This window comes from Panulirus ornatus, chromosome 7, assembly GCF_036320965.1.
Source record: "Panulirus ornatus isolate Po-2019 chromosome 7, ASM3632096v1, whole genome shotgun sequence".
Taxonomy (NCBI): domain Eukaryota; kingdom Metazoa; phylum Arthropoda; class Malacostraca; order Decapoda; family Palinuridae; genus Panulirus; species Panulirus ornatus.
Genome location: NC_092230.1, coordinates 8,626,990 through 8,651,214, shown reverse-complemented (window position 1 = coordinate 8,651,214; position 24,225 = coordinate 8,626,990). Strand labels below are relative to the sequence as shown.

The window sequence follows — 24,225 nt, the reverse complement described above, 5'->3', positions numbered from 1 at the left end:
ATTGAACTGTCCTGATGTATTGTCCTGTGTATTGACCATCAAGGTCACATCACTCCTAACCATATTACTGGATGGGAAGCACAGCCTCAAAATTATCACTAAAAAAAAAATACTGCTATTATTTTGAAGTGTAAGTAAAGACTACGTACATTTAAGCACTCGTTCATACACTAGTAAATGCTCGACTCCTGCGTTCGGCCTTTGTCAATAATTTTTAGGGAACTAATTGAACAACGCTGATTTACGTTTTCTTTTTCTAATACAGCTGCGTATTTCATTCTTTAGTACATGATGGAACCGCTGATATCTCTTTAATAAATAATATAAAATTCCAGGGTATATGCTATCTACCTGCAAACTAAAGCAACGTAAGGAAATGTGAAATTTCGCATGTTAAATCTAGACATGAACGACCATTCGGCATACAGTAATTTTAAACCGAGACTCTAACGAGAATGTAGAAAAAGATCACGGAACATACAGATGACCCAATGAGCGCTCTGTCGCTGCAGCAAGCGTCGCCAACTTCCCCTTAAGTACACCCATATTAATGACGTTCATGTCGCAGGAACAGACGGGTGGCTCCATCATACTGGAATCACTAGTTTATACAGGCTACATCATTAGTACCGAATTAATATTAACTTTCCAACCACCATAACTCTAACGCAATTCAGTTAAAGTCAGTGACCAGGAGACCCCTCCTCAGACTTTTGCGACTTCTGCCGTGTGAAACAGCCTGTACAACACATCTCTCAGTATCCTGGTTCATTATTCTGATAGCTTACACCTTCCATAACACCAGAAACGCTGATTAACTCCTCCCTACCCAGGTACGTTTACCATTTCTGTGCTGAACGTATGTCATTATCAATTATCCCACGTTAGGAAAGTCTTTACCAGACACAGTGAGGAAGCATAGTCTTAATATTTAGTATAAAGAGTTCATGATGGTGGTCATGATGCAGGTTGTGTGTGGTAGCGCTAGCGATCCTGGTGGCGGCAGCCGCCTCCTCGCCCGTCGTGCCTGAAGCGGCGCGAGCCCTCTACAACCCGGGAATGTTCGAGGGCGACATCAAGGGCGTCGCTGGACAGAAACCTGGGGTAACTACGGCCATCTGTAGGGCCTCTTTAACACCTACCTTGTATAGTTTCTTGTAACAATGCACTGATCCTGGAAATATAAACGTCTGAAGTAAATATTCATTTGGTTTACTACGTCTTGGAAAGTTAGCTCACACAGAACAATAATCACTCGCAATTTGTCCAGGAGGAGCGAGCAGCCATCTTGGGGGAGAACTATCTATGGACGGGAGGCGTCGTCCCTTACGTGTTCTCTGCAGTGGGTAAGTGTCTTCGTTACTCCTTTATTCAAGCCTAATGTGGTGAAAGTACTTTCCAGTAGCTACTGACAACTTTATGCCACTCTCACAGGTACTGTACGGGCACAAACATGGCCACAATGTACAGGTTAGGATCTCTGACAACCAAAAAGCACCTTCACTTTAATCCTTAAGAAATATAAAACAATTTATCAGTTTTGGGGGGCGAACTGATGTAAACATTCTTTTTGGAAACGATATCCAATATGTTATGTACAAAATAAAGTAATAACGCACTAGTGAACACTTGGGTAACATAAGGGGGGATATAAGACCATGCTCATGTTACTATACCATATGTGGTACCTCCTTGGGGTCTATAGAATTAGGGGCCCATCTGCACTGCACCCAAAATAACAAAATCATATAGTTTACAGTGTCAGTATCATGAGTAAAATAATGATTTCATGTCCACTTTTTAAATATATATAACTTATCATGGGAAAAAAATAGTGGACCGGTAAATGATAGAATGAATTTGAATATTGGCATGAGTTACCTTAGAATACCTGACACACATCTCCACAGAAATTAAACCCAAATGTTGACCTAAAGTTCTTTTGTCTCGTAAGGTTTTTCATCACGACCTCGCTAAACAGGTTTATGCAGAGGAATCAAAAGCTGTCACGATAATCATACGGAATACAATTTGTTTTGTAACTAGATAAAAAAATAAAAAAAATTGAATGGACCTAATAAGACGTTTGCCTCCAGGAGCGTAGCAGGAATAGGGTAACCCTTTCTTCAGGTAATGGCGAAAGACTTGACCTCACCGATACTTCGATTACAACAATTATAAACCACGATTTCTATGGAAATCTTGAGCTAACGATTAAGATATACTGCTGTTTCGCTTGAAGTAATTCATTCATAGAAATCCAGCTTTTTTTTTGTTGAGGTGATCAATATGCAAGGCGCATATCCTGATACAATAAGAAGAAAGAAGTACACAAGTGTGTACCATATTCCTCTACTGCACAGTAATCTCTCTCGACCTAAAACTCGTGTTCTCCTTTGCCGGGTAAACACATTTCAGTAATCATTTCTCTTTTCAGCCTCAGAGAACTACCTAACATACATAAGACAATAGTGAAGAGAAAAAGTCATTTTGCTCATTAAACTTGTGGGTCCTAAGATGTTATCCTTAATCAATTCCTGGGGAAATTATCAAAACAACGAATAAACATTCTTCAAGGAAATTTGTAGAGACAGTATTGAAAAAAAAAAATAATTTTCATGCTAACGTTTCCCACTTGAACAAAATATGCTAAAAAACTGAAATTTTGAATCTGAAATTGAGAATGTCAATGAGGTATTACCTCTTCAAATTAAAAATTTGGAAACATATTAATGGTACGGTGTTTAGTCTTTAGGATTGAAGTCAATAATTCATTGATCTTTTTGGATAATCTGATAATGAGATCATATCTTAAGTTTTAAGTGTATAGAAAACCTGCCCAAGTTGATGTATCCATTTACTATTTTTCGAAACGACTCAGAATTAGCGCTTCTAAATGCTTGTGAAGAAATTGAATATGTTTATAGCATTGCAAAAAAATCGTTTTCCAATGACATTCATTGATATATATATATATATATATATATATATATATATATATATATATATATATATATATATATATATTTTTTTTTTTTTTTTTCTTTTTTATACTTTGTCGCTGTCTCCCGCGTTTGCGAGGTAGCGCAAGGAAACAGACGAAAGAAATGGCCCAACCCTCCCCATACACATGTACATACACACGTCCACACACGCAAATATACATACCTACACAGCTTTCCATGGTTTACCCCGGACGCTTCACATGCCTTGATTCAATCCACTGACAGCACGTCAACCCCTGTATACCACATCGCTCCAATTCACTCTATTCCTTGCCCTCCTTTCACCCTCCTGCATGTTCAGGCCCCGATCACACAAAATCTTTTTCACTCCATCTTTCCACCTCCAATTTGGTCTCCCTCTTCTCCTCGTTCCCTCCACCTCCGACACATATATCCTCTTGGTCAATCTTTCCTCACTCATTCTCTCCATGTGCCCAAACCATTTCAAAACACCCTCTTCTGCTCTCTCAACCACGCTCTTTTTATTTCCACACATCTCTCTTACCCTTACGTTACTTACTCGATCAAACCACCTCACACCACACATTGTCCTCAAACATCTCATTTCCAGCACATCCATCCTCCTGCGCACAACTCTATCCATAGCCCACGCCTCGCAACCATACAACATTGTTGGAACTACTATTCCTTCAAACATACCCATTTTTGCTTTCCGGGATAATGTTCTCGACTTCCACACATTTTTCAAGGCTCCCAAAATTTTCGCCCCCTCCCCCACCCTATGATCCACTTCCGCTTCCATGGTTCCATCCGCTGACAGATCCACTCCCAGATATCTAAAACACTTCACTTCCTCCAGTTTTTCTCCATTCAAACTCACCTCCCAATTGACTTGACCCTCAACCCTACTGTACCTAATAACCTTGCTCTTATTCACATTTACTCTTAACTTTCTTCTTCCACACACTTTACCAAACTCCGTCACCAGCTTCTGCAGTTTCTCACATGAATCCGCCACCAGCGCTGTATCATCAGCGAACAACAACTGACTCACTTCCCAAGCTCTCTCATCCCCAACAGACTTCATACTTGCCCCTCTTTCCAAGACTCTTGCATTTACCTCCCTAACAACCCCATCCATAAACAAATTAAACAACCATGGAGACATCACACACCCCTGCCGCAAACCTACATTCACTGAGAACCAATCACTCTCCTCTCTTCCTACACGTACACATACCTTACATCCTCGATAAAAACTTTTCACTGCTTCTAACAACTTGCCTCCCACACCATATATTCTTAATACCTTCCACAGAGCATCTCTATCAACTCTATCATATGCCTTCTCCAGATCCATAAATGCTACATACAAATCCATTTGCTTTTCTAAGTATTTCTCACATACATTCTTCAAAGCAAACACCTGATCCACACATCCTCTACCACTTCTGAAACCACACTGCTCTTCCCCAATCTGAGCCATATATATATATATATATATATATATATATATATATATATATATATGTATATATGTTGTATGGTTGCGAGGCGTGGGCTATGGATAGAGTTGTGCGCAGGAGGATGGATGTGCTGGAAATGAGATGTTTGAGGACAATGTGTGGTGTGAGGTGGTTTGATCGAGTGAGTAACGTAAGGGTAAGAGAGATGTGTGGAAATAAAAAGAGCGTGGTTGAGAGAGCAGAAGAGGGTGTTTTGAAGTGGTTTGGGCACATGGAGAGAATGAGTGAGGAAAGATTGACCAAGAGGATATATGTGTCGGAGGTGGAGGGAACGAGGAGAAGAGGGAGACCAAATTGGAGGTGGAAAGATGGAGTGAAAAAGATTTTGTGTGATCGGGGCCTGAACATGCAGGAGGGTGAAAGGAGGGCAAGGAATAGAGTGAATTGGAGCGATGTGGTATACCGGGGTTGACGTGCTGTCAGTGGATTGAATCACGGCATGTGAAGCGTCTGGGGTAAACCATGGAAAGCTGTGTAGGTATGTATATTTGCGTGTGTGGACGTATGTATATACATGTGTATGGGGGGGGGGGGCATTTCTTTCGTCTGTTTCCTTGCGCTACCTCGCAAACACGGGAGACAGCGACAAAGTATAATAAAAAAAAATAAATATATATATATATATATATATATATATATATATATATATATATATATATATATATATTTTATTTTGCTTTGTCGCTGTCTCCTGCGTTTGCGAGGTAGCGCAAGGAAACAGACGAAAGAAATGGCACAACCCACCCCCATACACAATGTACACACACACATGCCCACACACGCAAATATACATACCTATACATCTCAATGTACACATATATATACACACACAGACACATACATATATACCCATGCACACAATTCACACTGTCTGCCCCTATTCATTCCCATCGCCACCTCGCGACACATGGAATACCATCCCCCTCCCCCCTCATGTGTGCGAGGTAGCACTAGGAAAAGACAACAAAGGCCCCATTCGTTCATACTCAGTCTCCAGCTGTCACGCAATAAATGCCCGAAACCACAGCTCCCTTTCCACATCCAGGCCCCACACAACTTTCCATGGTTTAACCCAGACGCTTCACATGCCCTGATTCAATCCACTGACAGCACGTCAACCCCGGTATACCCCATCGATCCAATTCACTCTATTCCTTGCCCGCCTTTCACCCTCCTGCATGTTCAGGCCCCGATCACACAAAATCTTTTTCAATCCATCTTTCCACCTCCAATTTGGTCTCCCACTTCTCCTCGTTCCCTCCACCTTCGACACATATATCCTCTTGGTCAATCTTTCCTCACTCATTCTCTCCATGTGTCCAAACCATTTCAAAACACCCTCTTCTGCTCTCTCAACCACGTTCTTTTTATTTCCACACATCTCTCTTACCCTTACATTACTCACTCGATCAAACCACCTCACACCACACATTGTCCTCAAACATCTCATTTCCAGCACATCCACCCTCCTCCGCACAACTCTATCCATAGCCCACGCCTCGCAACCATACAACATTGTTGGAACCACTATTCCTTCAAACATACCCATTTTTGCTTTCCGAGATAATGTTCTCGACTTCCACACATTCTTCAAGGCTCCCAGGATTTTCGCCCCCTCCCCCACCCTATGATTCACTTCCGCTTCCATGGTTCCATCTGCTGCCAGATCCACTCCCAGATATCTAAAACACTTTACTTCCTCCAGTTTTTCTCCGTTCAAACTTACCTCCCAATTGACTTGACCCTCAACCCTCAACCCTACTGTACCTAATAACCTTGCTCTTATTCACATTTACTCTTAACTTTCTTCTTTCACACACTTTACCAAACTCAGTCACCAGCTTCTGCAGTTTCTCACATGAATCAGCCACCAGTGCTGTATCATCAGCGAACAACAACTGACTCACTTCCCAAGCTCTCTCATCCCCAACAGACTTCATACTTGCCCCTCTTTCCAAAACTCTTGCAATATATATATATATATATATATATATATATATATATATATATATATATATATATATATATATATATATGTATGTGAGAAATACTTAGAAAAGCAAATGGATTTGTATGTAGCATTTATGGATCTGGAGAAGGCATATGATAGAGTTGATAGAGATGCTCTGTGGAAGGTATTAAGGATATATGGTGTGGGAGGAAAGTTGTTAGAAGCAGTGAAAAGTTTTTATCGAGGATGTAAGGCATGTGTACGTGTAGGAAGAGAGGAAAGTGATTGGTTCTCAGTGAATGTAGGTTTGTGGCAGGGGTGTGTGATGTCTCCATGGTTGTTTAATTTGTTTATGGATGGGGTTGTTAGGGAGGTAAATGCAAGAGTTTTGGAAAGAGGGGCAAGTATGAAGTCTGTTGGGGATGAGAGAGCTTGGGAAGTGAGTCAGTTGTTCTTCGCTGATGATACAGCGCTGGTGGCTGATTCATGTGAGAAACTACAGAAGCTGGTGACTGAGTTTGGTAAAGTGTGTGGAAGAAGAAAGTTAAGAGTAAATGTGAATAAGAGCAAGGTTATTAGGTACAGTAGGGTTGAGGGTCAAGTCAATTGGGAGGTGAGTTTGAATGGAGAAAAACTGGAGGAAGTGAAGTGTTTTAGATATCTGGGAGTGGATCTGGCAGCGGATGGAACCATGGAAGCGGAAGTGGATCATAGGGTGGGGGAGGGGGCGAAAATTCTGGGGGCCTTGAAGAATGTGTGGAAGTTGAGAACATTATCTCGGAAAGCAAAAATGGGTATGTTTGAAGGAATAGTGGTTCCAACAATGTTGTATGGTTGCGAGGCGTGGGCTATGGATAGAGTTATGCGGAGGAGGATGGATGTGCTGGAAATGAGATGTTTGAGGACAATGTGTGGTGTGAGGTGGTTTGATCGAGTGAGTAACGTAAGGGTAAGAGAGATGTGTGGAAATAAAAAGAGCGTGGTTGAGAGAGCAGAAGAGGGTGTTTTGAAGTGGTTTGGGCACATGGAGAGAATGAGTGAGGAAAGATTGACCAAGAGGATATATGTGTCAGAGGTGGAGGGAACGAGGAGAAGAGGGAGACCAAATTGGAGGTGGAAAGATGGATTGAAAAAGATTTTGTGTGATCGGGGCCTGAACATGCAGGAGGGTGAAAGGAGGGCAAGGAATAGAGTGAATTGGAGCGATGTGGTATACCGGGGTTGATGTGCTGTCAGTGGATTGAATCAAGGCATGTGAAGCGTCTGGGGTAAACCATGGAAAGCTGTGTAGGTATGTATATTTGCGTGTGTGGACGTATGTATATACATGTGTATGGGGGGGGTTGGGCCATTTCTTTCGTCTGTTTCCTTGCGCTACCTCGCAAACGCGGGAGACAGCGACAAAGTATAATAATAATAATAAAATATATATATATATATATATTTTTATTATTATTATTATACTTTGTCGCTGCCTCCCGCGTTTGCGAGGTAGCGCAAGGAAACAGACGAAAGAAAGAAATGGCCCCCCCCCCCCCCCATACACATGTATATACATACGTCCACACATGCAAATATACATACTTACACTGCTTTCCATGGTTTACCCCAGACGCTTCACATGCCTTGATTCAATCCACTGACAACACGTCAACCCCGGTATACCACATCGCTCCAATTCACTCTATTCCTTGCCCTCCTTTCACCCTCCTGCATGTTCAGGCCCCGATCACACAAAATCTTTTTCACTCCATCTTTCCACCTCCAATTTGGTCTCCCTCTTCTCCTCGTTCCCTCCACCTCCGACACATATATCCTCTTGGTCAATCTTTCCTCACTCATTCTCTCCATGTGCCCAAACCACTTCAAAACACCCTCTTCTGCTCTCTCAACCACGCTCTTTTTATTTCCACACATCTCTCTTACCCTTACGTTACTCACTCGATCAAACCACCTCACACCACACATTGTCCTCAAACATCTCATTTCCAGCACATCCATCCTCCTGCGCACAACTCTATCCATAGCCCACGCCTCACAACCATACAACATTGTTGGAACCACTATTCCTTCAAACATACCCATTTTTGCTTTCCGAGATAATGTTCTCGACTTCCACACATTCTTCAAGGCCCCCAGAATTTTCGCCCCCTCCCCCACCCTATGATCCACTTCCGCTTCCATGGTTCCATCCGCTGCCAGATCTACTCCCAGATATCTAAAACACTTCACTTCCTCCAGTTTTTCTCCATTCAAACTCACCTCCCAATTGACTTGACCCTCAACCCTACTGTACCTAATAACCTTGCTCTTATTCACATTTACTCTTAACTTTCTTCTTCCACACACTTTACCAAACTCAGTCACCAGCTTCTGCAGTTTCTCACATGAATCAGCCACCAGCGCTGTATCATCAGCGAACAACAACTGACTCACTTCCCAAGCTCTCTCATCCCCAACAGACTTCATACTTGCCCCTCTTTCCAAAACTCTTGCATTCACCTCCCTAACAACCCCATCCATAAACAAATTAAACAACCATGGAGACATCACACACCCCTGCCGCAAACCTACATTCACTGAGAACTAATCACTTTCCTCTCTTCCTACACGTACACATGCCTTACATCCTCGATAAAAACTCTTCACTGCTTCTAACAACTTTCCTCCCACACCATATATTCTTAATACCTTCCACAGAGCATCTCTATCAACTCTATCATATGCCTTCTCCAGATCCATAAATGCTACATACAAATCCATTTGCTTTTCTAAGTATTTCTCACATACATTCTTCAAAGCAAACACCTGATCCACACATCCTCTACCACTTCTGAAACCACACTGCTCTTCCCCAATCTGATGCTCTGTACATGCCCTCACCCTCTCAATCAATACCCTCCCATATAATTTACCAGGAATACTCAACAAACTTATACCTCTGTAATTTGAGCACTCACTCTTATCCCCTTTGCCTTTGTACAATGGCACTATGCATGCATTCCGCCAATCCTCAGGCACCTCACCATGAGTCATACATACATTAAATAACCTTACCAACCAGTCAACAATACAGTCACCCCCTTTTTTAATAAATTCCACTGCATCACCATCCAAACCTGCTGCCTTGCCGGCTTTCATCTTCCGCAAAGCTTTCACTACCTCTTCTCTGTTTACCAAATCATTTTCCCTAACCCTCTCACTTTGCACACCACCTCGACCAAAACACCCTATATCTGCCACTCTATCATCAAACACATACAACTCCTTCCAGAACATCTTTTTATTCTCCCTAAAATTTAATGATACTCTCTCACCCCAACTCTCATTTGCCCTTTTTTTCACCTCTTGCACCTTTCTCTTGACCTCCTGTCTCTTTCTTTTATACATCTCCCACTCAACTGCATTTTTTCCCTGCAAAAATCGTCCAAATGCCTCTCTCTTCTCTTTCACTAATACTCTTACTTCTTCATCCCACCACTCACTACCCTTTCTAATCAACCCACCTCCCACTCTTCTCATGCCACAAGCATCTTTTGCGCAATCCATCACTGATTCCCTAAATACATCCCATTCCTCCCCCACTCCCCTTGCTTCCATTGTTCTCACCTTTTTCCATTCTGTACTCAGTCTCTCCTGGTACTTCCTCACACAGGTCTCCTTCTCAAGCTCACTTACTCTCACCACCCTCTTCACCCCAACATATATATATATATATATATATATATATATATATATATATATATATATATATATTCTTTCTTTCTTTCATACTATTCGCCATTTCCCACATTAGCGAGGTAGCGTTAAGAACAGAGGACTGGGCCTTTGAGGGAATATCCTCATCTGGCCCCCCTCTCTGTTCCTTCTTTGAGGAAAAAAAAAAAAATTTAAATCATCCGATGAATTGGGAAGCATCAAGTCTTGAATACTGCTGTCACAGAAAGGCACATTATATAATCCTCTCTTATCAAAGCTACCAATACTATGTATAGATTAGATATCTTAATTTCATTAACTTCTAATGGACATTTGATTAAGATACGCTAAAAGGTCTGCAGTGGCAAACTTGCTGAGGTACTTGGTAGACAGGTCACTTACACCTGACCTTACCCTTTGCGTCGACGTTCCTTAGTTGGGGCGACTTATTTTATTCACCTTGCCTTTGTATCCTGGACAGTGACATGACCAACAGGCAAAAGCATGGAGATTGGAAGTTTTTTTTTCCAGAGAATGTTCTATTTTTCATATAACCAAAGGCACTTCACTTGCTGTACATCATTCCAGTAACCTTCACTCAACTGTCTTCCACTTAAATGCCTAAGGCCATAACGTATTTCCAGTCATCATCCCTCCAGTTCTAACCATCTGAAAGTTCTCTCCACTCAAGCACAAGCATCGTTCTCCCCCACCACCAGGCGCTGACATACAGGCAGAGATCTTGAGAGGTATGCAAGAAATTGAGGAGAAAACTTGTATCCGTTTTGTGCCAAGAACCAGCGAGGCTAACTACATCCAGATCTTCATCACTGGCAGCGGGTGAATGTTGTGAGGAATACAATAGCCTATTGAAATATTGTTGTAGTTGAGTTATTGGAAAATAACACAGCCATTTCCAATGGTTTGAAAGGAGGATCACGAAATAAAGTACTATTCATTGTGATGAGTGCATTTATAAAGGGTTAATATATTACAGGTGTTGGTCCTATGTGGGCATGCTGGGTGGGATGCAGCAAGTGTCTCTCTCAACTTATGGTTGCATCTACCATGGCACCATCATCCACGAACTGATGCATGCCATCGGCTTCTACCATGAGCACAACAGGAATGATCGGGACAACTACGTCGTCATCAATTATCAGAACATTGATCCCTGTGAGTATATCACCCATTCATCATAACGATAATTAAGATCAGTAATATCTTATATTTCATCTATTTTGCTTTGTCGCAGTCTCCCGCGTTAGCAAGGTAGCGCAAGGAAACAGACGAAAGAATGGCCCAACCCAACCACATACACATGTATATACATACACATCCACACACGCAATATATACCTAACTATACATCTCAACGTATACATATATATACACACACAGACATATACATATATAAACATGCACATAATTCTTAGTCTGCCTTTATTCATTCCCATCACCACTCTGCCACACATGAAAATAACCACCCCCTAACCCCAAATGTGCGCGAGGTAGCGCTAGGAAAAGACAACAAAGGCCACTTTCGTTCACATTCAGTCTCTAGCTGTCATGTAATAATGCACCGAAACCACAGCTCCCTTTCCACAACCAGGCCCCACAGAACTTTCCATGGTGTACCCCAGACGCTTCACATGCCCTGGTTCAATCCATTGACAGCACGTCGACCCCGGTATACCACATTGTTCCAATTCACTCTATTCCTTGCACGCCTTTCACCCTCCTGCATGTTCAGGCCCCAATCACTCAAAATCTTTTTCACTCCAACTTTCCGCCTCCAGTTTGGTCTCCCACTTCTCCTCGTTCCCTCCACCTCTCACACATATATCCTCTTGGTCAATCTTTCCTCACCCATTCTCTCCATGTGACCAAACCTTTCCAACACACCCTTTTCTGCTCTCTCAACCACACTCTATTTATTACCACACATCTTTCTTACCCTATTATTACTTACTCGATCAAACAACCTCACACCACATATTGTCCTCAAACATCTCATTTCCAGCACATCCAACCTCCTCTGCACAACTCTATCCATAGCCCACGCCTCGCAACCATATAACATTGTTGAAACCACTATTCCTTCAAACATACCCATTTTTGCTTTCCGAAGTAATGTTCTCGACTTCCACACATTCTTCAATGCTCACAGAACTTTCGCCCCCTCCCCCACCCTATGATTCACTTCCGCTTCCATGGTTCTATCCGCTGCCAAATCCACTCCCAGACATATAAAACACTTCACTTCCTCCAGTTTTTTTCCATTAAAACTTACCTCCAAATTGACTTGTCCCTCAACCCTGCTGTACCTAATAACCTTGCTCTTATTCACATTTACTCTCAGCTTTCTTCTTTCACACACTTTACCAAACTCAGTCACCAGCTTCTGCAGTTTCTCACATGAATCAGCCACCAACGCTGTATCATCAGCGAACAACAACTGACTGCGTACTTGCCCCTTTCCAAAACTCTTCCTTTCACCTCTCTAACAACCCCATCCATAAACAAATTAAACAACCATAGAGACATCACACACCCCTGCCGCAAACCTACATTCACTGAGAACCAATCACTTTCCTCTCTTCCTACACGTACACATGCCTTACATCCTCGATAAAAACTTTTCACTACTTCTAACAACTTGCCTCCCACACCATATATTCTTAATACCTTCCACAGAGCATCTCTGTCAACTCTATCATATGCCTTCTCTACATCTATAATTGCTACATACAAATCCATTTACTTCTCTAAGTATTTCTCACATACATTCTTCATACATACATACATTTCCTTTTCCATAGCCAGAGGGTGAACCATTATGTGACATTCATTTTTTCATTTCATTTCAAGCTAGAAGTTTCAGTTTTCTAAATTGTTTCTTACATTTTTCATATGTATATATATGTATGTGTGTGTGTGTGTATATGTGCATATGTATGTGTATGTGTGTATATATATATATATATATATATATATATATATATATATATATATATATATATATATATATTATCCCTGGGGATAGGGGTGAAAGAATACTTCCCACGCATTCCTCGCGTGTCGTAGAAAGCGACTAGAGGGGACGGGAGCGGGGGGCCAAAAATCCTCCCCTCCTTGTATTTTTTTAACTTTCTAAAATGGGAAACAGAAGAAGGAGTCACGTGGGGAGTGCTCATCCTCCTCGAAGGCTCAGATTGGGGTGCCTAAATGTGTGTGGATGTAACAAAGATGTGAAAAAAGGAGAGATAGGTAGTATGTTTGAGGAAAGGAACCTGGATGTTTTGGCTCTGAGTGAAACGAAGCTCAAGGTTAAAGGGGAAGAGTGGTTTGGGAATGTCTTGGGAGTAAAGTCAGGGGTTAGTGAGAGGACAAGAGCAAGGGAAGGAGTAGCAGTACTCCTGAAACAGGAGTTGTGGGAGTATGTGATAGAATGTAAGAAAGTAAATTCTCGATTAATATGGGTAAAACTGAAAGTTGATGGAGAGAGATGGGTGATTATTGGTGCATATGCACCTGGGCATGAGAAGAAAGATCATGAGGCAAGTGTTTTGGGAGTAGCTGAATGAGTGTGTTAGTGGTTTTGATGCACAAGACCGGGTTATAGTGATGGGTGATTTGAATGCAAAGGTGAGTAATGTGGCAGTTGAGAGAATAATTGGTATACATGGGGTGTTCAGTGTTGTAAATGGAAATGGTGAAGAGCTTGTAGATTTATGTGCTGAAAAAGGACTGATGATTGGGAATACCTGGTTTAAAAAGCGAGATATACATAAGTATGCTTATGTAAGTAGGAGAGATGGCCAGAGAGCGTTATTGGATTACGTGTTAATTGACAGGCGCGCGAAAGAGAGACTTTTGGATGTTAATGTGCTGAGAGGTGCAACTGGAGGGATGTCTGATCATTATCTTGTGGAGGCTAAGGTGAAGATTTGTATGGGTTTTCAGAAAAGAAGAGTGAATGTTGGGGTGAAGAGGGTGGTGAGAGTAAGTGAGCTTGGGAAGGAGACTTGTGTGAGGAAGTACCAGGAGAGACTGAGTACAGAATGGAAAAAGGTGAGAACAATGGAAGTAAGGGGAGTGGGGGAGGAATGGGATGTATTTAGGGAATCAGTGATGGATTGCGCAAAAGATGCTTGTGGCATGAGAAGAGTGGGAGGTGGGTTGATTAGAAAGGGTAGTGAGTGGTGGGATGAAGAAGTAAGAGTATTAGTGAAAGAGAAGAGAGAGGCATTTGGACGATTTTTGCAGGGAAAAAATGCAATTGAGTGGGAGATGTATAAAAGAAAGAGAAGGGAGGTCAAGAGAAAGGTGCAAGAGGTGAAAAAAAGAGCAAATGAGAGTTGGGGTGAGAGAGTATCATTAAATTTTAGGGAGAATAAAAAGATGTTCTGGAAGGAGGTAAATAAAGTGCGTAAGACAAGGGAGCAAATGGGAACTTCAGTGAAGGGCGCAAATGGGGAGGTGATAACAAGTAGTGGTGATGTGAGAAGGAGATGGAGTGAGTATTTTGAAGGTTTGTTGAATGTGTTTGATGATAGAGTAGCAGATATAGGGTGTTTTGGTCGAGGTGGTGTGCAAAGTCAGAGGGTTAGGGAAAATGATTTGGTAAACAGAGAAGAGGTAGTAAAAGCTTTGCGGAAGATGAAAGCCGGCAAGGCAGCAGGTTTGGATGGTATTGCAGTGGAATTTATTAAAAAAGGGGGTGACTATATTGTTGACTGGTTGGTAAGGTTATTTAATGTATGTATGACTCATGGTGAGGTGCCTGAGGATTGGCGGAATGCGTGCATAGTGCCATTTTAGAAAGACAAAGGGGATAAGAGTGAGTGCTCAAATTACAGAGGTATAAGTTTGTTGAGTATTCCTGGTAAATTATATGGGAGGGTATTGATTGAGAGGGTGAAGGCATGTACAGAGCATCAGATTGGGGAAGAGCAGTGTGGTTTCAGAAGTGGTAGAGGATGTGTGGATCAGGTGTTTGCTTTGAAGAATGTATGTGAGAAATACTTAGAAAAGCAAATGGATTTGTATGTAGCATTTATGGATCTGAAGAAGGCATATGATAGAGTTGATAGAGATGCTCTGTGGAAGGTATTAAGAATATATGGTGTGGGAGGCAAGTTGTTAGAAGCAGTGAAAAGTTTTTATCGAGGATGTAAGGCATGTGTACGTGTAGGAAGAGAGGAAGGTGATTGGTTCTCAGTGAATGTAGGTTTGCGGCAGGGGTGTGTGATGTCTCCATGGTTGTTTAATTTGTTTATGGATGGGGTTGTTAGGGAGGTGAATGCAAGAGTTTTGGAAAGAGGGGCAAGTATGAAGTCTGTTGGGGATGAGAGAGCTTGGGAAGTGAGTCAGTTGTTGTTCGCTGATGATACAGCGCTGGTGGCTGATTCATGTGAGAAACTGCAGAAGCTGGTGACTGAGTTTGGTAAAGTGTGTGAAAGAAGAAAGTTAAGAGTAAATGTGAATAAGAGCAAGGTTATTAGGTACAGTAGGGTTGAGGGTCAAGTCAATTGGGAGGTGAGTTTGAATGGAGAAAAACTGGAGGAAGTGAAGTGTTTTAGATATCTGGGAGTGGATCTGGCAGCAGATGGAACCATGGAAGCGGAAGTGTATCATAGGGTGGGGGAGGGGGCAAAAATTCTGGGAGCCTTGAAGAATGTGTGGAAGTCGAGAACATTATCTCGGAAAGCTAAAATGGGTTTGTTTGAAGGAATAGTGGTTCCCACAATGTTGTATGGTTGTGAGGCATGGGCTATGGATAGAGTTGTGTGCAGGAGGATGGATGTGCTGGAAATGAGATGTTTGAGGACAATGTGTGGTGTGAGGTGGTTTGATTGAGTAAGTAACGTAAGGGTAAGAGAGATGTGTGGAAATAAAAAGAGCGTGGTTGAGAGAGCAGAAGAGGGTGTTTTGAAATGGTTTGGGCACATGGAGAGAATGAGTGAGGAAAGATTGACCAAGAGGATATATGTGTCGGAGGTGGAGGGAACGAGGAGAAGAGGGAGACCAAATTGGAGGTGGAAAGATGGAGTGAAAAAGATTTTGTGTGATCGGGGCCTGAACATGCAGGAGGGTGAAAGGAGGGCAAGGAATAGAGTGAATTGGAGCGATGTGGTATACCAGGGTTGACGTGCTGTCAGTGGATTGAATCAAGGCATGTGAAGCGTCTGGGGTAAACCATGGAAAGCTGTGTAGGTATGTATATTTGCGTGTGTGGACGTATGTATATACATGTGTATGGGGGTGGGTTGGGCCATTTCTTTCATCTGTTTCCTTACGCTACCTCGCAAACGCGGGAGACAGCGACAAAGCAAAAAAAAAAAAAAAATTCTTCAAAGCAAACACCTGATCCACACATCCTCTACCATTTCTGAAACCACACTGCACTTCCCCAATCTGATGCTCTGTACATGCCTTCACCCTCTCAATCAATACCCTCCCATATAATTTCCCAGGAATACTCGACAAACTTTTTTTTTTTTCTTTTTTGCTTTGTTGCTGTCTCCCGCGTTTGCAAGGTAGCGCAAGGAAACAGACGAAAGAAATGGCCCAACCCACCCCATACACATGTATATACATACGTCCACACATGCAAATATACATACCTACACAGCTTTCCATGGTTTACCCCAGACGCTTCACATGCCCTGATTCAATCCATTGACAGCACGTCAACCCCGGTATACCACATCGATCCAATTCACTCTATTCCTTGCCCTCCTTTCCCCCTCCTGCATGTTCAGGCCCCGATCACACAAAATCTTTTTCACTCCATCTTTCCACCTCCAATTTGGTCTCCCACTTCTCCTCGTTCCCTCCACCTCCGACACATATATCCTCTTGGCCAATCTTTCCTCACTCATTCTCTCCATGTGCCCAAACCATTTCAAAACACCCTCTTCTGCTCTCTCAACCACGCTCTTTTTATTTCTACACATCTCTCTTACCCTTACGTTACTTACTCGATCAAACCACCTCACACCACACATTGCCCTCAAACATCTCATTTCCAGCACATCCATCCTCCTGCGCACAACTCTATCCATAGCCCACGCCTCGCAACCATACAACATTGTTGGAACCACTATTCCTTCAAACATACCCATTTTTGCTTTCCAAGATAATGTTCTCGACTTCCACACATTCTTCAAGGCTCCCAGAATTTTCGCCCCCTCCCCCACCCTATGATCCACTTCCGCTTCCATGGTTCCATCCACTGCCAGATCCACTCCCAGATATCTAAAACACTTTACTTCCTCCAGTTTTTCTCCATTCAAACTTACCTCCCAATTGACTTGACCCTCAACCCTACTATACCTAATAACCTTGCTCTTATTCACATTTACTCTTAACTTTCTTCTTTCACACACTTTACCAAACTCAGTCACCAGCTTCTGCAGTTTCTCACATGAATCAGCCACCAGCGCTGTATCATCAGCGAACAACAACTGACACTTCCCAAGCTCTCTCATCCCCAACAGACTTCATACTTGCCCCTCTTTCCAAAACTCTTGCATTCACCTCCCTAACAACCCCATCCATAAACAAATTAAACAACCATGGAGACATCACACACCCCTGCTGCAAACCTACATTCACTGAAAACCAATCACTTTCCTCTCTTCCTACACGTACACATGCCTTACATCCTCGATAAAAACTTTTCTTTGCTTCTAACAACTTGCCTCCCACACCATATATTCTTAATACCTTCCACAGAGCATCTCTATCAACTCTATCATATGCCTTCTCCAGATCCATAAATGCTACATACAAATCCATTTGCTTTTCTAAGTATTTCTCACATACATTCTTCAAAGCAAACACCTGATCCACACATCCTCTACCACTTCTGAAACCACACTGCTCTTCCCCAATCTGATGCTCTGTACATGCCTTCACCCTCTCAATCAATACCCTCCCATATAATTTACCAGGAATACTCAACAAACTTATACCTCTGTAATTTGAGCACTCACTCTTATCCCCTTTGCCTTTGTACAATGGCACTATGCACACATTCCGCCAATCCTCAGGCACCTCACCATGAGTCATACGTACATTAAATAACCTTACCAACCAGTCAATAATACAGTCACCCCCTTTTTTAGTAAATTCCACTGCAATACCATCCAAACCTGCTGCCTTGCCGGCTTTCATCTTACGCAAAGCTTTTACTACCTCTTCTCTGTTTACCGAATCATTTTCCCTAACCCTCTCACTTTGCACACCACCTCGACCAAAACACCCTATATCTGCCACTCTATCATCAAACACATTCAACAAACCTTCAAAATACTCACTCCATCTCCTTCTCACATCACCACTACTTGTTATCACCTCCCCATTTGCGCCCTTCACTGAAGTTCCCATTTGCTCCCTTGTCTTACGCACTTTATTTACCTCCTTCCAGAACATCTTTTTATTCTCCCTAAAATTTAATGATACTCTCTCACCCCAACTCTCATTTGCCCTCTTTTTCACCTCTTGCACCTTTCTCTTGACCTCCTGTCTCTTTCTTTTTATACATCTCCCACTCAATTGCATTTTTTCCCTGCAAAAATTGTCCAAATGCCTCTCTCTTCTCTTTCACTAATAATCTTACTTCTTCATCCCACCACTCACTACCCTTTCTAATTAACCCACCTCCCACTCTTCTCATGCCACAAGCATCTTTTGTGCAATCCCTCACTGATTCCCTAAATACATCCCATTCCTCCCCCACTCCCCTTACTTCCATTGTTCTCACTTTTTTCTATTCTGTACTCAGTCTCTCCTGGTACTTCCTCACACAAGTCTCCTTCCCAAGCTCACTTACTCTCACCACCCTCTTCACCCCAACATTCACTCTTCTTTTCTGAAAACCCATACAAATCTTCACCTTAGCCTCCACAAGATAATGATCAGACATCCCTCCAGTTGCACCTCTCAGCACATTAACATCCAAAAGTCTCTCTCTCGCGCGCCTGTCAATTAACACATAATCCAATAACGCTCTCTGGCCATCTCTCCTACTTACATACGTATACTTATGTATATCTCGCTTTTTAAACCAGGTATTCCCAATCACCAGTCCTTTTTCAGCACATAAATCTACAAGCTCTTCACCATTTCCATTTACAACACTGAACACCCCATGTATACCAATTATTCCCTCAACTGCCACATTACTCACCTTTGCATTCAAATCACCCGTCACTATAACCCGGTCTCGTGGATCAAAACCACTAACACACTCATTCAGCTGCTCCCAACACACTTGCCTCTCATGATCTTTCTTCTCATGCCCAGGTGCATATGCACCCATCTCTCTCCATCAACTTTCAGTTTTAACCATATTAATCGAGAATTTACTTTCTTACATTCTATCACATACTCCCACAACTCCTGTTTCAGGAGTACTACTACTCCTTCCCTTGCTCTTGTCCTCTCACTAACCCCTGACTTTACTCCCAAGACATTCCAAAACCACTCTTCCCCTTTACCCTCGAACTTCGTTTCACTCAGAGCCAAAACATCCAGGTTCCTTTCCTCAAACATACTACCTATCTCTCCTTTTTTCACATCTTTGTTACATCCACACACATTTAGACACCCCAATCTGAGCCTTCGAGGAGGATGAGCACTCCCCGCGTGACTCCTTCTTCTGTTTCCCATTTACAAAGTTAAAAAAATACAAATTTATACCTCTGTAATTTGAGCACTCACTTTTATCCCCTTTGCCTTTGTACAATGGCACTATGCAAGCATTCCGCCAATCCTCAGGCACCTCACCATGAGTCATACGTACATTGAATAACCTTACCAACTAGTCAACAATACAGTCACCCCCTTTTTAACAAATTCCTCTGCAATACCCCCCAAACCTGCTGCCTTGATGGCTTTCATCTTCTGCAAAGGTTTTACTACCTCTTCTCTGTTTACCAAATCATTTTCCTTAACCCTATCACTTTGCACACCTTCTCGACCAAAATACCCAATATCTGCCACCCTATCATCAAACACATTCAACAAACCTTCAAAATATTCACTCCATCTCCTTCTCACATCACCACTACTTGTTATCACCTTCCCACTTGCCCCCTTCACTGAAGTTCCCATTTGTTCCCTTGTTTTTACGCACTTTATTTACCTCCTTCCAAAACATCTTTTTACTCTCCCTAAAATTTGATGATACTCTCTCACCCCAACTCTCATTTGCCCTCTTTTTCACCTCTTGCACCTTTCTCTTGACCTCCTGCCTCTTTCTTATATACATCTCCCACTCATTTGCATTATTTCACTGCAAAAATCGTCCAAATGCCTCTCTCTTCTCTTTCACTAATAATCTTACTTCTTCATCCCACCACTCACTACCCTTTCTAATCTGCCCACCTCCCACGCTTCTCATGCTACAAGCATCTTTTGTGCAAGCCATCACTGCTTCCCTAAATATATCCCATTCTTCCCCCATTCCCCTTACCTCCTTTGTTCTCACCTTTTTCTATTCTGTACTCAGTCTCTCCTGGTACTTCCTCACACAAGTCTCCTTCCCAAGCTCACTTACTCTCACCACTCTTTTCACCCCAACATTCTCTTCTTTTCTGAAAACCTCTACAAATCTTCACCTTAGCCTCCACAAGATAAAGATCAGACATCCCTCCAGTTGCACCTCTCAGCACATTAACATCCAAAAGTCTCTCTTTCGCATGCCTATCAATTAACACATAATCCAATAACGCTCTCTGGCCATCTCTCCTACTTACATATGTATACTTATGCATATCTCTCTTTTTAAACCATGTATTCCCAATCACCAGTCCTTTTTCAGCACATAAATCTACAAGCTCTTCACTATTTCCATTTACAACACTGAACACCCCATGTACACCAATTATTCCCTCAACTGCCACATTACTCACCTTTGCATTCAAATCACCCATCACTATAACCCAGTCTTGTGCATCAAAACTACTAACACACTTACTCAGTTGCTCCCAAAACACTTGCCTCTCATGATCTTTCTTCTCATGCCCCTGTGCATGTGCACCAATAATCACCCATCTCTCTCCATCCACTTTCAGTTTTACCCATATCAATCTAGAGTTTACTTTCTTACACTCTATCACATACTCCCACCACTTCTGTTTCAGAAGCAGTGCTATTTCTTCCCTTGCTCTTGTCCTCTCGCTAACCCCTGACTTTACTCCCAAGACATTCCCAAACCACTCTTCCCCTTTACCCTTGAACTTTGTTTCACTCTGAGGAAAGGAACCTGGATGTTTTGGCTCTAACATACTACCTATCTCTCCTTTTTTCTCATCTTGGTTACATCCACACACATTTAGACACCCCAATCTGAGCCTTCGAGGAGGATGAGCACTCCCCGCGTGACTCCTTCTGTTCCCCCCCCCCCCTTTTTTTTTTTGTCGCTGTCTCCCGCGTTTGCGAGGTAGCGCAAGGAAACAGACGAAAGAAATGGCCCAACCCACCCCCATACACATGTATATACATACGTCCACACACGCAAATATACATACCTACACAGCTTTCCATGGTTTACCCCAGACGCTTCACATGCCCTGATTCAATCCACTGACAGCACGTCAACCCCGATATACCACATCGCTCCAATTCACTCTATTCCTTGCCCTCCTTTCATCCTCCTGCATGTTCAGGCCCCGATCACACAAAATCTTTTTCACTCCAATTTGGTCTCCCTCTTCTCCTCGTTCCCTCCACCTCCACTCATTCTCTCCATGTGCCCAAACCATTTCAAAACACCCTCTTCTGCTCTCTCAACCACGCTCTTTTTATTTCCACACATCTCTCTTACCCTTACGTTACTTACTTGATCAAACCACCTCACACCACACATTTCCTCAAACATCTCATTTCCAGCACATCCATCCTCCTGCGCACCACTCTATCCATAGCCCACGCCTCGCAACCATACAACATTGTTGGAACCACTATTCCTTCAAACATACTCATTTTTGCTTTCCGAGATAATGTTCTCGACTTTCACACATTCTTCAAGGCTCCCAGAATTTTCGCCCCCTCCACCATCCTATGATCCACTTCCGCTTCCATGGTTCCATCCGCTGCCAGATCCACTCCCAGATATCTAAAACAATTTACTTCCTCCAGTTTTTCTCCATTCAAACTCCCCTTTTAGAAAGTTAAAATACAAGAAGGGGAGGGTTTCCAACCCCCTGCTCCCATCCCCTTTATTCGCCTTCTACAACACATGAGGAATGTGTGGGAAGTATTCTTTCTCCCCTATTCCCAGGGATCAGTAATATCTCAAGAAAACTACCCTAACTGTAATATTCAACCCCACAGCAATGGCCTACAACTTCGACAAGGACACCTACTGGCAGTATGTGGGCGAGAGTTACAAGTATGACAGCATCATGCACTATGGCAAGTACGCCTTCTCTCTCCAGTGGGGCGTCTTAGAGACCATTGTGCCACTGCAGGATGGCGTTGACCTCACTGACCCCTACGAGAAGTCACACATGCTGCAAACCGACGCCAACCAGATCAATAACCTATACCAGGCACAGTGTAGCCGCAGGAAGTAGACGCATCACAGATATGCTCTGTCTGCACTTCAGATGTGACCAAGGATTGTACAATTGTTCCCTGATGTTGGCTTCATGAATGAATATAACATTAGCATTTAATTACTTTATTCTGCATGATACATCACTTATGTATTGTTGTCAAATATGAAAGGGAACTTCATCGATGTTTTAAGTGAAAATCATAATGTGTTTGAGGGTTATGCCAACGAAAGTACATTATCTTTACATCCTTGGCTTTAATTGAATTAGTTTAAAAATAGGAGTCAGTATGGCAAAGCTCTACTTTCAGTATCTACTGTTTTCATATGATTCTCTGGGAAAGTATCATGTTAGGCACTCTGTATAAACTAGTCTCAAAACCGATAAACTCCTGTCTTAGGAACAAAATGACTCAATTTTCGAACAGAAAACTGTAGATCCTGAGCATGGACATGGATGGATGGAAATGTTGACCTCATGAACTACAAACAGATGAGCGAAGTGGACACATTATGTATTAGCATTCCTTCTGTATGTAATTTAATAAACCTTCATGGTAATGGAACATCTTGATAGTATATCTGTTCTCTTCCTCCAAGTACTGATTGCTGTATGTTCTAATTCCCTTAAAGAGAACTTTAGGATTATGCCTGAGTTTCTTTCATGACATCGAAAAGGAACAAATAATATTTCTCTTGTTGGTAAGTTTACGCAACATCAAGAACTTTACACCCTGATCAGATCTCCATGTTATTGGGTAATATATCACCCCTTCCACTATAAACTCTATATTTTACCCACGCTCTTCAACACTCTTACTTTGTTGCTCGAGGCAGTTTCCATGGGAATTCCTCCTGGGCATCATAAGCATAATTTTTCCTACTTGGTTCTCCTGGCCATGATTTTGTTGTAGCTATGTTCTCCAAAGCCTTATTATACGAGCATGCTATGGCAGTAGAGAGACCTTGTGGACAGTTCCCTGTGCTGTCAATACTGCACCTTATTGAACGAGAATTCCCCAGGTCAGACGCACGACATTCTTCATACAAGTAGCTTCTCATCCTGAATGTTATCCACCGCCTTTCTAACGCCAAGTACGGCCCCATCCACTGGCATAACGATAAAGAAACCTGATGTATGTCAACTCTTTACTGTAAAATCAATGCTTTTCAGCCTTTCTGATAAATTCTTTGATTCATTAAGGTCTGTACCAGACGTGGATCCTAAAGCATTCCCTACAGTCAATGTAATTAGCTTGTGAACTTTCAAGGAGTCTCATTTTTGGTGGACAATTGGCCTCTTCAGGAAAGCTTATCAATCTTCATCCCCTCTCTGCCCTGCTTAGCACTGTTCTCACGTTCCTTTTTAACTTTATTGCTTCGGTCTTTGCATACCCTTTATGCTGTCCACCTATTACACAGATATGCTAATTTTCGTGATACTTTCTTCTGTGCATTGTCCTAACTTTTGGTCAATAAACAGGAGAAAGAGAACAAAGGTCTATTACATTCT

General features: G+C 42.3%; 1 protein-coding gene across 2 annotated transcripts in view; it reads left to right on the top strand.

Annotated features, from left to right (window-relative positions):
• LOC139749408 (astacin-like) overlaps nt 1-23,278 on the top strand; it is a 60,509-nt gene extending 37,231 nt beyond the window's left edge. For both annotated transcript variants that reach the window (XM_071663239.1, XM_071663238.1), the window contains 5 exons: nt 969-1,104; nt 1,271-1,346; nt 10,862-10,982; nt 11,140-11,318; nt 22,490-23,278. In XM_071663239.1, coding sequence (XP_071519340.1) covers nt 1,060-1,104; nt 1,271-1,346; nt 10,862-10,982; nt 11,140-11,318; nt 22,490-22,731 — 663 coding nt within the window. In that variant the 5' untranslated portion in view covers nt 969-1,059 and the 3' untranslated portion in view covers nt 22,732-23,278. The remainder of the gene's footprint in view (nt 1-968; nt 1,105-1,270; nt 1,347-10,861; nt 10,983-11,139; nt 11,319-22,489) is intronic.
• The last annotated feature ends 947 nt before the right edge of the window (nt 23,279-24,225 follow it).